The sequence below is a fragment of the Mobula birostris genome, chromosome 6 (assembly GCF_030028105.1).
Source record: "Mobula birostris isolate sMobBir1 chromosome 6, sMobBir1.hap1, whole genome shotgun sequence".
NCBI classification, from domain to species: domain Eukaryota; kingdom Metazoa; phylum Chordata; class Chondrichthyes; order Myliobatiformes; family Myliobatidae; genus Mobula; species Mobula birostris.
The window spans coordinates 22,737,189-22,752,688 of NC_092375.1; the positions used below are offsets into that span (position 1 = coordinate 22,737,189).

The 15,500-nt window shown below is 43.5% G+C and overlaps 1 protein-coding gene across 1 annotated transcript in view; it reads right to left on the reverse strand.

The window, feature by feature from the left end:
• The window catches only part of LOC140199708 (cell adhesion molecule DSCAM), a 652,770-nt gene that overhangs the window by 7,438 nt on the left and 629,832 nt on the right, over positions 1-15,500 (reverse strand). Inside the window, exons 30-31 of the mRNA XM_072262186.1 lie at positions 14,501-14,698; positions 11,039-11,341 (exon numbers count right to left, since the gene is read on the reverse strand). Of these exons, the coding sequence (XP_072118287.1) occupies positions 11,039-11,341; positions 14,501-14,698 (501 nt within the window). The remainder of the gene's footprint in view (positions 1-11,038; positions 11,342-14,500; positions 14,699-15,500) is intronic.

Genomic DNA, 15,500 nt, shown 5'->3' on the forward strand with positions numbered 1-15,500 from the left:
ACAGGTACAAGTCTATCACTGACCGATCGAGTAAAGTCACCTATGACTCTTGATAAATTAAATCAGACAACATTGGAGATATTCTGCGGCATCTGTGGGGAATTACGATTTTGGGTTGATGATCTTTCATGACAAGTGAGAAGGAAAACTCTTCTAGTAATGATGAAAGGTCATCAATCTGACATGCTGAGTCCTTTTCACTCTTTTCAGATGCTGCCTGACCTGTGCAATACAGTCATAGAACATTTCAGCACAGTACAGGCCCTTCGGTCCATAAAGCTGTGCAGACCTTTTATCTTATTCTAAGACCATTCTAACCTTTCCCTTCCATATAGCTCTCTATTTTTCTTTCAGGGATATGCCCACCTATGATGGCCTTAATGTATCTACCTCTACCACCAGCAATGCATTCCAGGCAATCACCACTCCCTGTATAAAACCCTATCTCTGACATCTCTCCTCGGCTTTCCTCCGCCCACCTGAAATGGATGTCTTCTGGTATTGGTCATAAACAATGCTTCCTCAAAGCTCCAGCCACCTGGGTTTGATCCTGATACTGGATGTATCCATTTTCACTGAACCCACCTGTGTTTCCTTGTTTAGAACATAATACAGCACAATACAGAGCCTTCAGCCCACTGATATATACAAACCCACTCCATGAGCAATCTAGCTTTTCCCTCCTACACAGCCCAATGCTCCATTTTTCTTACCCCTATGCAGGTTAGGACTTTATTCATTGGAAAATAGAAGACTGAGGGGAGATTTGATAGAGGTATACAGATAGACAGGGTAAACACAGGCAGAGCTTTTTCCACGGAGGCTGGGTGGGACTACAACCAGAGGTCATGGATTAATGGTGAAAGGTGAAAACTTTAAGGGGAACATGAGGGGAAACTTCTTCACTCAGAGGGTTGTGTGAGTGTGGAATGAACTGCCAGATCAAGCAGTGCATGAGAGCTCAATTGCAACATTTAAGAGAAACTTGGATAGGTACATGGATGGTAGGGGTATGGAGGGCTATGGTCCTCGTGCACTTCGATAGGAATAGACAATTTAAATGATTTGACATGGACTTGATAGGCAAAAAGGCCTGTTTCTGTGCTACTCTATGACTCTATATGACAATGCAAGGGTCTCTCAAATGTCCCCATTGTATCAGCGTCAACGACCATTCCTGACAGTGCGTTCCATGCACCGCCACTCTCTGTGTAAAGAACTTAATCGTCCCCCCATACCTTCCTCCAAACATCTTAAAATTATGTCCCTTGTTATAATAAAATACCCTCATTATGGGTAACTTCAACTTCCCTAACATTGATTGGCACCTCCTTTAGTGCAAAAGGAATGTGTTAGAGGTGTCCAGGATGGGCTCTTGACAAAAGGTGTAGACAGGCTGACTGGATCTGATTAAATAAATAACATCATGACTGGGTAGACCAAGAGATGAAGAGCCCAATTTTATCACATTAGGGGTCCGTTCGAATGGTTTATAACGGCGGGAATAAAGATACCTCTGAGCCTGGCGGTGTGCATTTTTAAGCTATTGCACCTTCTGCCTGTTGGAAGAGGGAGAAGAGAGAATGTCTGGGTGGGTGGGGTCATTGGTTGTGCTGGTTGCTTTACGGAAGTAGCATGAAGTATTACACAGCATGGAAACAGGCCCTTTGGTGTGACAGGTCAACACCAACCAAGATTCCCATTTAAGGTAGTCCCACTTGCCTGCATTTGACCTATATTTCCCTAAACCTTCCCTATCTATGTACCTGTCCAAGTGTCTTTTAAATATTGCTTGTGTACTTGTCCCAAACACTTCCTCTGGCAGCTTATTCCATATATGGACTGTCCTCTGGTTGAAAAAATTACTCCGCATTTTCCTAATAAATCGCTCCCCTGTCACATAGAAATATAGGAACATAGAAAATAGGTGCAGGAGTAGGCCATTCAGCCCTTCGAGCCTGCACCGCCATTCAGTATGATCATGGCTGATCATCCAACTCAGAACCCTGTACCAGCCTTCCCTCCATACCCCCTGATCTCTTTAGCCACAAGGGCCATATCTAACTCCCTCTTAAATATAGCCAATGAACTGGCCTCAACTGTTCCCTGTGGCAGAGAATTCCACAGATTCACCACTCTCTGAGTGAAGAAGTTTTTCCTAATCTCGGTCCTAAAAGGCTTCCCCTTTATCCTCAAACTGTGACCCCTCGTTCTGGACTTCCCCAACATCGGGAATCTTCCTGCATCTAGCCTGTCCAATCCCTTTAGGATTTTATACGTTTCAATCAGATCCCCCCTCAATCTTCTAAATTCCAACGAGTATAAGCCTAGTTCATCCAGTCTTTCATCATATGAAAGTCCTGCCATCCCAGGAATCAATCTGGTGAACCTTCTTTGTACTCCCTCTATAGCAAGAATGTCTTTCCTCAGATTAGGGGACCAAGACTGCACACAATACTCCAGGTGTGGTCTCACCAAGGCCTTGTACAACTGCAGTAGTACCTCCCTGCTCCTGTACTCGAATCCTCTCACTATAAATGCCAGCATACCATTTGCCTTTTTCACCACCTGCTGTACCTGCATGCCCACTTTCAATGACTGGTGTATAATGACACCCAGGTCTCGTTGCACCTCCCCTTTTCCTAATCGGCCACCATTCAGATAATAATCCGTTTTCCTGTTTTTGCCACCAAAGTGGATAACTTCACATTTATCCACATTAAATTGCATCTGCCATGAATTTGCCCACTCACCCAACCTATCCAAGTCACCCTGCATCCTCTTAGCATCCTCCTCACAGCTAACAGTGCCACCCAGCTTCGTGTCATCCGCAAACTTGGAGATGCTGCATTTAATTCCCTCATCCAAGTCATTAATATATATTGTAAACAACTGGGGTCCCAGCACTGAGCCTTGCGGTACCCCACTAGTCACCGCCTGCCATTCTGAAAAGGTCTTGTTTATTCCCACTCTTTGCTTCCTGTCTGCTAACCAATTCTCCACCCACACCAATACCTTACCCCCAATACCGTGTGCTTTAAGTTTGCACACTAACTCCTGTGTGGGACCTTGTCAAAAGCCTTTTGAAAATCCAAATATACCACATCCACTGGTTCTCCCCTATCCACTCTACTAGTTACATCCTCAAAAAATTCTATGAGATTCGTCAGACATGATTTTCCTTTCACAAATCCATGCTGACTTTGTCCGATGATTTCACTGCTTTCCAAATGTGCTGTTATCACATCTTTGATAACTGACTCCAGCAGTTTCCCCACCATCGACGTTAGGCTAACCGGTCTATAATTCCCCGGTTTCTCTCTCCCTCCTTTTTTAAAAAGTGGGGTTACATTAGCCACCCTCCAATCCTCAGGAACTAGTCCAGAATCTAAAGAGTTTTGAAAAATTATCACTAATGCATCCACTATTTCTTGGGCTACTTCCTTAAGCACTCTGGGATGCAGACCATCTGGCCCTGGGAATTTATCTGCCTTTAATCCCTTCAATTTACCTAACACCACTTCCCTACTAACATGTATTTCACCTAAGCCTATGTCTTCCTTTTCTGAATTCCCCAACCCCAGACCAAAAAAGTCTAGCTAGGCCCCTCACAACGTTATATTCTACTCCAGCATCTTTTGATTTTATTCAAGATTTCAAGGTTATGCAGTGCTTTATTTTTCAATGGCTCTGCAGAGACCAGGTTGAAGAAATCCATCTTAGGAAAGGCATGAATAAGAATCTGTACATGTAAAAAATGATTAACTGCAGCAAGCGAGGACTACAGTGCTTCTGGCAGAGTTGGAATATTAACATTGCAGGGCTCTTGGATACTTGCTGATTTATTGACGTAATTAGCTTGATTTATAGAATTTATTTTGGATTTTCTTGCAGAAGAAAAAATAAGATGTGGAAAGAGGAACAATATCAAGCACATTACAGAACGAGGAAAATGAGTTGGCAGAATAGGTAGTTGCACTGTTATCAGGTTTTGCTAACACTGCCAGACACCATTAGTTAAGAATTGCACAGATGCTGAAAATCAGAAAAAAGGCACACTGAAAATGTTGAAAATACTTAGCAGGTCAGACAGTATCTGTTGAGAGAGAATGAAAATTAATATCTCAAGTCAATTAACTTTCATTGTTGTTTCACCTGCTGAGTATCTCCTGATTTTTTCTTGGCGAAATTTTTATTTTGGAGTTTTCAACACTGAAAAGCAGCTTAATTGCTTTTAGAAAGGAATTAGTTCATACTGGCTTCTGTCTGGCAACGGGATGTGGTTCTCTCCTATTTTCTAAAGCTACAAATTCCTCCTTACCTCTGTTCTAAGGGGTCACTCCTTAATTTTAAGGCTATGGCCCTCTAGGTCTGGATAACCCCACTATAGGAAACATCCTCTTCATAGCCACCTTGTCTAGTCCTTTCAACATACGGTAGGTTTCAATGAGATCCCCTGCACTCTTCTAAATTCCGGTGGGTACAGGCCGAAAGCTGCCAAACGCACCTCATATATTAACCCCTTCATTCCAGGACTCATCCTTGTGAACCTCCTCAGGATTCCCTCCAATGACAGCACATCTTATGGAGCCCAAAGAAGTGGACAATAGTCTAAGTGTGGTCTGACTAGTGTCTTATAAAGGATCAACATTATCTCCTTGCTTTTATATTCTATTCTTCTTGAAATAAATGCCAACATTGCATTTGCCTTCTTTACCACAGACTTAACCTATAAATTAGTTTTCTGGGAGTCTTGCACCAGGACTCCTAAGTCCCTCTGCAGCTCTGATGTTTGAACCTTCTCCCCATTTAGATAGTAGTCTGCACCACTGTTCCTTTTACCAAAATGCATTATCATATATTTCCCAACATTGTATTCCATCTGCCATTTTTTTGCCATTCTTCCGATTTGTCTAAGTCCCGCTGGAACGGCATTGCTTCAGCAGCACTACCTACCCCTCCACCTATCTTCATATCATCCGCAAACTTTGCCACAAAGCCATCAATTCCATCAGTCAGATGGTGGTGCAAGTGTGGAACGAGCTGCCAGTTGAAATGGGGTTGGCACAGTAGCGTAGTGGTTAACACAACAGTTTACTGTGCCAGCAACTGGGGTTAAATTCCTGACACCGCCTGTAAGGAGCTTGTATGTCCTCCACGTGACCGGGTGCTCCTGTTTCCTTGCTCAGTCCAAACGTACCGGGTGGTAGGTTAGTTGGTTATGTAAACTGTCCTGTGATTAGGGTTGGATTAAATCAGGGAATTGTTGGACGGCGTACCTCGAAGGGGCGGAATGGCCTATTCCGCGGTGCATTCCAATAAACAAAGAAACAAATAATTAAATAAATGAAGTGGTAATACGGGTTCAATTGTGACACTTAAGAGGGTGTTGATGGTTACATGGGAAGGGTTTGGAGGGATATGGGAGATGGGACTTGGTAGAAGATCAGGTCAGCATGGTCTCGATGGGCCAAAGAGCCTGTTTCTATGCCATAGTACTCCCTGACTCTGATTCATTTGTCAACTAAAAGTGTGATGAAAAGTTTCATCTGTTTTAGAATTACAAGAATGTTTGAGGAAAGATAACTGATCCCTGAAGCAAAGAATAATACATGGATTAGCAACTCATTGAAGAATGTTCATACAAGCCAATAACAACTCAACAACTTAGCTGTGCTACAAATTCCAATTCTCCAGACACTTTTTCTCAAAACCATTGCTAGGTAATTACTGGTTGCCTCTGGTGGGTTAGGCCCCAGACTTATGAACTGAGTTAACAGACAAAAGTGGAAAGATTCAGCATTCTTGAGTAACAATGCGCCATAGTACTGGAGGAGAGGGCAGATACGGATGCATAAGATACCTGTCAACTGTCAGAAAGGTCTAAGGATGCTTTGGGCAATGAATATCACAAACTGGTTATTTTTGTACAATGTGTCAGAATCAGTTTGTGTATAAAGAAGGATGAGGTAAGCAACCAACCCAAGTGCCTTTGGTGGTTTTAATGTAAGAATAATGTTGGCTAGAGCAAAGGGAAAATGCACAGTCCTCACTTTGTGTAGTATTATTGAATTTCACAATCACAGAGAGAAGATATAGCTACTTAACTAGAGCTGAGGTAATCTGTACATTAACTTGTTACATATCTTGGACACCCATGCTGAGCAAAATTTATCAGTCTCAGTGCACTACTGAAATTTTTAATCGACTGAGAATTTGCAGAAAAAGATAGGGCTTTGATTTTCCTGAAATGCAGCAATGTTACAGCTCTTCAGTGCAACATTGCAGTAGCCATCTAGGCTAGACCCCATCAACGTGCAAAGTAAATTTATTATCAGAGTCAACAATACTACTCAGAGATTAATTTTCTTGTGGGCATTCACAGTAGATTCAAAGAGACACAATTGAAATGACAATCAATGAAAATCTACAAAGACAGATGAACAACCAATCTGCAATGGTGCAAATATGAAAAGAAAAATGAATAATAATATACTAAATAATAAATAAATATTGAGAACAAGGGTTATAGTGCCCTTGAAAATGAGTTCATAGGTTACGGAATCAGTTTAGTGTTAAGGTGAGTGAAGATATTCACGCCGGTTCACAAGCCTGATGGTTGAAGGGTAATAACTGTTCCTGAACCTGGTAGTGTGGGGACTAAGGCTCAAGTTTCTGATTCAGGACAACCTAATGAAGACAGAGGCAAAACTGCTGATAACTGAGTCATAAAGCAATACCACACAGATATAGGCCTTTCAGCCCAACAAATTCATGTTAACCATAGTGCCATGAGTTCCACCTTAAGAACACAAACATCCCCTCCCCGGCAGTATGAACGTCTGCCAAAAACCTCCACTTGTTTCCTAACCTCTTGAGCAATCATACTTTTCTCTTTACACAGTCTACAATATCACCAATCTTCGTAGCATCTACAGGCTTACTAATCCACCCATGTACATTTTCATTAAGATCATTTATATATATCACAGATAGCAGAGGCCCCAGTACAGATTCCTGCAGAACACCACTAACCACAGACCTCCAGCTAGAAGAAGTTCCTTTGATCACTACCCTCTGTCATCTATGGGCAAGCAGTTCAGTATCTGAACAACCAATTCACCATGTATTCCATGCATCTTGATCTCCTGGATGTGCCTCCCATGAGGCCCTTGGGCAACCACCTTATTAAGGTCCATGGACACCACATCTACATCTCCATCTTCATCAGTCACTCTCGTCACCTCATCAAGAATCTCAAACAAGATTGTAATACATGATTTGCCCTGCACAAAACCATGTTGGCTCTCCTTAATTAGGCGATAGTTCTCCAAATGCTCATATGTCCTACTTCTAATAATTTTCACCAGTAATTTCGCTACCACTGATGTGAGACTCAGCAGTCTATAGTTCCAGGATTATTCCTGGTTTCCTTCTTGAATAATGAAACAACATTCTCCAGTCCTCTGGAACCTTGCCTGAGGCTAAGGAGGACATGAAGATATTGGTCAAGACCCCAGCAATCTTTTTTCTTGCCTCTCTCAGTAACCTGGGGTATATCCCATAGGCCTTAGGTACTGGCCCACATTAATGCTCTTTAAGAGATCCAACACATCCTCCTCCTTTACTTAAAAATGCCATAGAATTTCAATATGCACAGCACTGATCCCTCTGTCCTCCCTATCCTTCTCCTTGTTAGATACTGATGTAAGATGCTCATTAAGGACCTCACCCATATCCTCTGCATCCTTCATCCTTGAGCAGTTCTGCCCTCTTCCTAGTTCTCCTCTTTACCTTGGTGTATGCGTAGAATGCCTTGGGATTCTCTTTATTCCTTCTTGCCAAGGAATTGCTAAATGTTGCCTACTTGCCAATATGTACTTGACATGGGGAGTGGGACTAATTCTTCATTTGGATAGGTTGATGCTGGAAGGGTCAGCGGGGAGTTAATGGGTGTGTGAAAGATATTAGGATATAGAGAAATACAATGGGAGGTGGATTGATGACATTGCTCTGAAATCTGGTCTCGAATCAATGGGCTGTATGTCCTCTTTTATATCATATGTGAATTGAGACTAGATGGTTGAAGGCCTCCCCATGTGCTTCACTATTGGAATGTAGGACATTGTTGACAGCATTATTTTAAAATGTTGATGTTAACAACACCTTTTATGAAAGGGCAACACTCGCTCTGGACTGCAATGCAAAAATCGTTCATGTTCTGCCCAAAAGAAGGAAATTGTAGATTGGGAACCGCTTGGTTGACCACTTTCACAATATCAAAAAAAGCAGGATTTTTCATCGGCCAACCATTTTAATTCTAATCTACATTTCCATTCCAACATGTCGGTCCATGGCCTGGGGTGCTACCACAATGAGACCACTCTCAGTTTGAGGAGCAACACCTCATATTCTGTCTGCGTAGCCTCCAGTCTGATGGCATGGAGACTGATTTCTCTAACTTCCAGTAATATCTCCCCTTCCCCTTCCCTCTTCTTCCATTCATCACTCTGCCCCCACTTACCTCTTCTCTTTTCGTCTCCTGCCTATCACCTCTCCCCTGGGTCCCCTCCTCCTTCCCCTTCTCCCATGGTCCACTCTCCTCTCCTATCAGAATCTTTTTTCTTCAGCCCTTTACCTTTTCCACCTATCACCAGCTTCTTACTTCAAACGCCTCGCCCACACACCTGGCTTCAACTATCATCTCCAGCTAGAATTTCTTCCCCTTGCCCAGCTTCTTATTCGGGCATCTTCCCCCTTCCTTTCCAGTCTCGATGAAGATCCCCGGCCCAAGATGTTGACTGTTTATTCATTTCCATAGATGCTGCCTGAACTCTCGAGTTCCTCCAGCGCTTTGTGTGTGCTTCTCTGGATTTCTGGAAATCTCGTGTTTATGATTTGTTGTCCATTTTCTGTTCATTTCTTTGAAACGGTGTGTGTTGAAGGTAAGCAGTCCCCTGAGTGGGGTGTGGGCATAATTTGGATTGAAAAGCAACTGGAAACTTGAGTAGAAGCAGGCGAGGAAGGGTTAAGTAAATGCGATTACTAGTAGATACAAATTATGTGGAGTCACGCTGACAAATGACAGCTCTGTGCCCAGCTCAGGGGACATTGATCCACAGAAGGAACTATCATTAGTTGCACAGGCGGAGAACAGAATGCTTGAGAACGCTGAGTTGTGTTCACAGTGTCTGCTGCTTGACTGAGTTTTACAGCACTAATAGGACAACAGTAGAAAAATGCTTCAGCAAAAGCAAATTATTCTTCATCCTTTTGCCCCTGGCAAGTGCCATTCAAAAGAAAAGGTCCCTGGCTTAACTGAGTGGATGCCTGCAGAAATACTTAATTCCCTTGGGTTTATAAATTGGTTCTATTTGCTCAAGAGCCTCAGAGGGAAAAATTCCATTTATTGTCTTCAGTTTGGGGCACAGCAGAGCATGGTGGTTGAGTTACTGGTCTGACAGTGACAGCTGTGAAATACTGATACAACGGTGTGAGTTCAAGTCTCACTATGCTTGCTGGGAAAATATACATTAATTTTATTTGTTTATTTATTTAGAGATTCAGCAAAGCAACAGGGCCTTCCGGCCCAATGAGACCACACTGCCCAGTTATAGCCATGTGACCAATCAACCCACTATCCCGTCTGACTTTTCGGCCCGAAACGTCGACTGTACTGTTTTCCATAGATGCTGCCTGGCCTGCTGAGTTCAGCCAGCATTCTGTGTGTGTTGCTCATCTTTGGAATGTGGGAGGAAACCAGGACTCCTATAGGAATCCCACGTGGTCATGGGGAGAACATACAAACACATTTTACGAATGGCACGAATTCAACCTGGGTTGCTGACGCTGTAAGGCGATGTGCTGACTGTTACACTACCATGCCGTCCCAACACTGGTTTATTTAATTATTTATTGTTAGTTAATTGAAATAATGAATTAAACTGAAATTCAATAATACTGTTTATGCTAGGGATAAGACCATAAGACCATAAGATATAGGAGCGGAAGTAGGCCATTTGGCCCATCAAATCTTCTCTGTCATTCAATCATGGACTCATCCAATTCGTCCATTAATCCCCACTCCCCTGCTTTCTCCCCATGCCCTTTGATGCCCTGGCTAATCAAGAACTTATCTATCTCTGCCTTAAATACACCCAATGACTTGGCCTCCACAGCCACTCATAGCAACAAATTCCACAGATTTACCACCCTCTGACTAAAGTAATTTCTCCGCTTCTCTGTTCTAAATGGACCTCCTTCAATCCTGAAGTTGTGTCCTCTTGTCCTAGACTCTCCTACCATGGAAAATAACTTTGCCATATCTAATCTGTTCAGGCCTTTCATGATGAACATCTGGATTGGCATAAAGCCCCACTTGGTTCATTGTTGTCCTTCAGGGACGGAAATATATGATCCTTACATGACCTGACCCCTACGTGAGTCCAAAGCAGGTGATGGTGATTGTCCAAGAACTGCCTCTGCACTGTGGGGGTAATTGAGGATGGTCAATAAATGCTGGTGTAGTCAGTAACAGCTAAAGCCCATGAATTAATAAATAGAAAGAGCACAATAGCATATCCAATAAAGTACATTCAAATAAAAGATTGTGATCAGATATCTTAAATCTATAATTAACCTGCAATTATATTGTGGACCACATATTTGCATATCTCTAGCTTACCACAGCTCACACCCAGTCTCACGACAGATTACATCCAATCTCACCACCAGTTCACCACAGATCGCATCTAGTCTCACCACAAATTCAAAACAGATCAAACCCTGACTCACTACCAGTTCACCATCAATTACATCAGTGCCTGCATTATTTCACTATGGACTACACCCAAACAGACCTGTAGTCACCCCCACCTCATGAGAGAGGCTTTGCAGTCGCAACATTGACCCTCCTGGGTTAGATCTACAAATGAATTCAAGTCCTACATCACACACACATCAGACCTTTTTGGATCTTCTCCGACCACTGGGTCACAATGCCATGTGTCGGATACTTTCCCAGAACACCTCGCCATACCTGGTCGGTGTGCTTTTGGAACTGCCATGTTTGCCACTCTGCCGGCATCCTGAGGTTTTGGCGGCGACGCGGTGAATCTGCAGATGCCCGACTCTGAGGGGGTGCTGGATGTCAGGCTATCGGTGTACTCGTTGGTCCCGGCGGTCAGCTGCTCTGAGGACGTGTCCGATATGAAGCACTCCGTGATTGTAAACTTGGCATGCCTCAGCTGCTCCTCCATCTTGGCATGCTCGTAGGCTCTAGCCAGCTCCTCGTACGTAGAGGAGGCACTCTCAGTGGAGACCATGCTGCTCCGGGCCCTGTCTAACAGGGGAAAACACATCACAAATCAGGCTGCTGAGTATTCGCGTTTCTACCTGATGTCAAGATTTGCCAAACCACAAAGAACAAAAAACAAGGCTAAAATATGAGAAAGGCCTTTCCTCCAAGAGGACCACAGCCTTGATGTTGGGTTGGAGGCTTGTGTGCCTCAGTGACCTGCACAACTATGCTGGCTGGAGACAGGGGTTTATGCTTTGACTCTTGGTGGGGTCGCCCATGCCAAACAGGTCAAAGGGTAGAGGCCAGACTAATAGTGGTCCACCAGTCCTCCAGGTTTGGGGGTTCAGCTCAGGGCTAATAACCCTGAATGGTAAAACAACACTGTTATGGGAACAGCAATGGAAATTCCTCCTGCATCTGAGTGTGATGGTATTCCTGAGTCTCCACCAGAGACTTGAATGACTGACAGTAGTGAGAACCGAGAGGAAGCTACCGACACAATGAAGTCCTGAACAGCACCAGAGACGGACGACCTCCATTGCTGCCCTGAGCACCAGCAGCTTAACTGTCAGTAGGAGAGCTGGGCTTTGCTGGGAACTTAGGGTACAGATTTGGGTACAACCTTCAGGAAGACCAAGTAGAGGGAAGCCAGGTTTCTGAGAATTTCATCAATTGACAACAGACACCAATGATGTGGAGAGATGATGAACCATTAATTGTTACTTTTAAATAGAACATTATTACTGAAGAAACTGGAGTAACAATCAGCCAATCAGAAGTAGGTAGCCTTCTACCTGATGCCATGAATACCAGTTTCTCTTTCTGGTAAAAGAGAATTCTGTCCCTCCCCTCCTATTCTATTCCCCACTCTTACCTCTTCTTACCTGCCTATCACCTCCCCCCAGGTCCCCTCCTTCTTTCCTTTCTCCTATGCTCCACTCTCCTCTCCCATCGGATTTTTTCCCTTTCAGCTCTTTACCTTTCCCACCCACCTGACTTCCCCTATCATCTTCTGGCTACTCTTTTTCCCATCCCCCCCACCTTTTTATTCTGGCATCTTCCCCCTTCCTTTTCCATCCTGCAGAAGGGTCTCGACCTGAAAGGTTGACTGTTTCGCAGCAGGACAGGCAGCATCTCTAGGAAGAGGTATAGTCGACGTCAGGCTGAGACCCTTCGTCAGGCCCACCCAGGGACGCTGGTGATCATTAGCAGTTCCTGCTGCGTTCACCAGCTACTTTGATGTGTGTTGCTTGAATTTCCAGCATCTTCAGAATTCCTGTTGTAAGGTTGACTGTTTATTCATTTCCATAAATGCTGCCTGTCCTCCTGAGTTCCTCTAGCATTTTGTGTGTGTAGCTTTGGATTTCCACCATCTGCAGAATTTTTTGTACTTATAAGAAGCCAGTCATCCCCTTGAGCCTGTTCTGCTATTCAGTAAGATTGATTGAGCTAATCTTGGCCTCAGCACCACTTTCCTGCTCTCTCACCACATCCCTTGAGCCTGTTGTAGGTCTAATATCCATTAATCTTTGTCTTGAATAGATTTAATAACCTCCTACAAGTTTTCCAAAGATTTATGACCTTCTGAAAGAAAACAATCTTCCTCATCATCATCTGAAAGAGGCATTCACTTCACCCTGAATATAATTAGTGTCTGTACTGCCAAGTACAGTCCTCCACAATAGGGAATTCCAGAGGGGAAATCCCTCTTTATGTCTACTTTAAACTCTGCCTCCTAATTATAGACAGGCCCACCAAGGGAAACATCTTCTCAGTGTCCAACCTGTCAATCCTCCCTCAATAGAAGTACTTATTCTTCTGAACTCCAGCAAATTTAGATGCAGCCTGTTCCGTCTCTCTTTGTATGTCAAAGTCAAAGTCGAGTTTATTATCACATGTACAAATACAAATAGACACATGTGGAATGAAAAACCTACATGAAGCAGCATCACATTTGCATAGCATCATATAAACAGCATAACCAGCGTTCATAACCCATTCATCCTAGGAATGGGAGGCGCAAAAATAGCCTGTCTTGGCCCGTCTCGTCTATGCCAACAGTGATAAGTATCTATGCTGAATGTTTTTCAATGCTTGCTCATATTAAAGGAACTCAAACAGTTCACAAAGGAATTCAAAACCCGTGAAAGCTTTCTTGGTCAGTGAGCCCTGGGGAAGGTCCTGACTGCCTGTAGTTGCAAATGGCCACTTATGGTGTGAGGCTGTCAACTGGACTTCACTCCACAGCTGAAAAGTGCCGCTGAGACTAAGTTGAAAATAAAATTAAAGTATAAAAGTGTGAGAAACAGGAGTGGAATTAGGGCAAACTAACCCTTGAGACTGGCCTGCCATTCAGTAAAACCTTGGCTGATCTGACCTTGGCCTTGGTTCCATTTCCCTGACTGTTGCCCAAGCCCTCCTTTCCCCTGTAGCTCAAAAATGCATTTATCTCTGCCTTGAATACATTCAATAATTTAACTTCTACAGCTCTCAGAGGTAAGATACTCTGTGAGAGAAGATATTCCTCCTCATCTCCATCTTACATGGCCCACATACACGGGTTTGCTTCCTCAGGCTCAGCTGAAAATCTGTCCCAATAATAAATCCCAGCATGTTCTCAGCCAGGGCAGATCCAGCCAGTACATTCCAGGGATATAAAGGATAGTCAGCTGTAGGTTCCTTACTATTGTTTTCCTTCTCAAGTATAAATGGAGTTCTGAAATCTGTTTCTTTTTCTGGCTGGGGCTAGGAGCAGAATTAGGCCAGTTGACCCATCAAGTCTGCTTTATCATTCAAGCATGGCTGATTTATTATTCCCTCACAACCCCATTCTCCTGCCTTCCCCACTTTACCCTTGAATTTCAGCATGTGTATTGTGTACATTTCTCTGACATTAAATGTACCTGTTGAAACCCACTGAAACACCTTTGCTAATCATGAACCTATCAACCTGACCTTTAAATATGCCCAATGAGTTGTCCATGGCAATGCATTCCACAGATTCACCACTGTCTGGTTAAAGACATTACTCTTCCTGGAGCCATCAAATGGCTCCCATACATAATCCTGTCATCCAGGGGATTATTCTCGTGAACTTCCTCTGGAGCTTCTTCAATGCCAGCACACCTTCCTCAGATATGGGGCCCAGATAGGGGGATACTGCAGGTGCAGTTGTGCTGTTGTGTAAGAACATTGTGTTACCTGTGTCCTGCGATGGACTGACACTGTAGCTGTCGCTCTCTTTATCAACAGATCCCGCCACGTGGGGTGTTGGCATTCTCCAGTCCGTCGTCAGGGTGTGGGCAGACATTGTGGGGTGGGGCCTGTTCAACGTCCACTGGCTGGAATATCTGTTACGAGCCGAAGGTGCTCCCTTTGCATTCCTGCGAGCTGTGGGATCTGCGGATCATAAAACCCATAAAACAACAGCCAGTGACTGACAGGAGATTCAGATTTTGACACACAAGAGGAGCGAGGGTTTTGTAAATCACCTGCATTTCTCAGTGCAGGATCAACAATTGACTCCTTATTGTAAAGACACAGTAGATCTTTCTCCATAATCCTCAATCCATTTAAACTCCTGTTGAAGAGATTATGACCTGCGAATGTAATTAGCAGTTTGCGTTTACGCCCAATTCAGCTTCACCATTGTCACAGATATAGAGATTGAGAGCACAGCTGTTGAACCTTTAACAAGTTTCTTAGTAATTTACAGTGCAATTTCAGTGCCTCTCCTCTCTAATATCATGCGCTTGTGTCACTGAGAATACATCTTACAAAATTATCTCCATTATTAAACAGTAATCTTACCTTATCAGGATGACAGCAATAGGAGCATGCAGAAAATAGTTTTTAAGCATAATATGTGTAAGCAGCTAAGCAATTGCCTGCATGCACATATTATATTAGATGTGCATACACATATTTGATTGCTTACATCCATTATATTTGATGTTCATACACATATTACAAACACGAGAAAATCTGCAGATACTGGAAATCCAAAGCAACACACACAAAATGCTGGAGAAATTCAGCAGTCAGGTAACATCTATGGAAAAGAGTAAACAGTCAACGTTTCGGGCTAAGACCCTTCTTCAGGATTGGAGAAGGGTCTCGGCCCGAGACCTCGACTGTTTACACATCATTTTTGATATGCATACACATATCATATTGCACATACATTTATGTTGGATCTGCA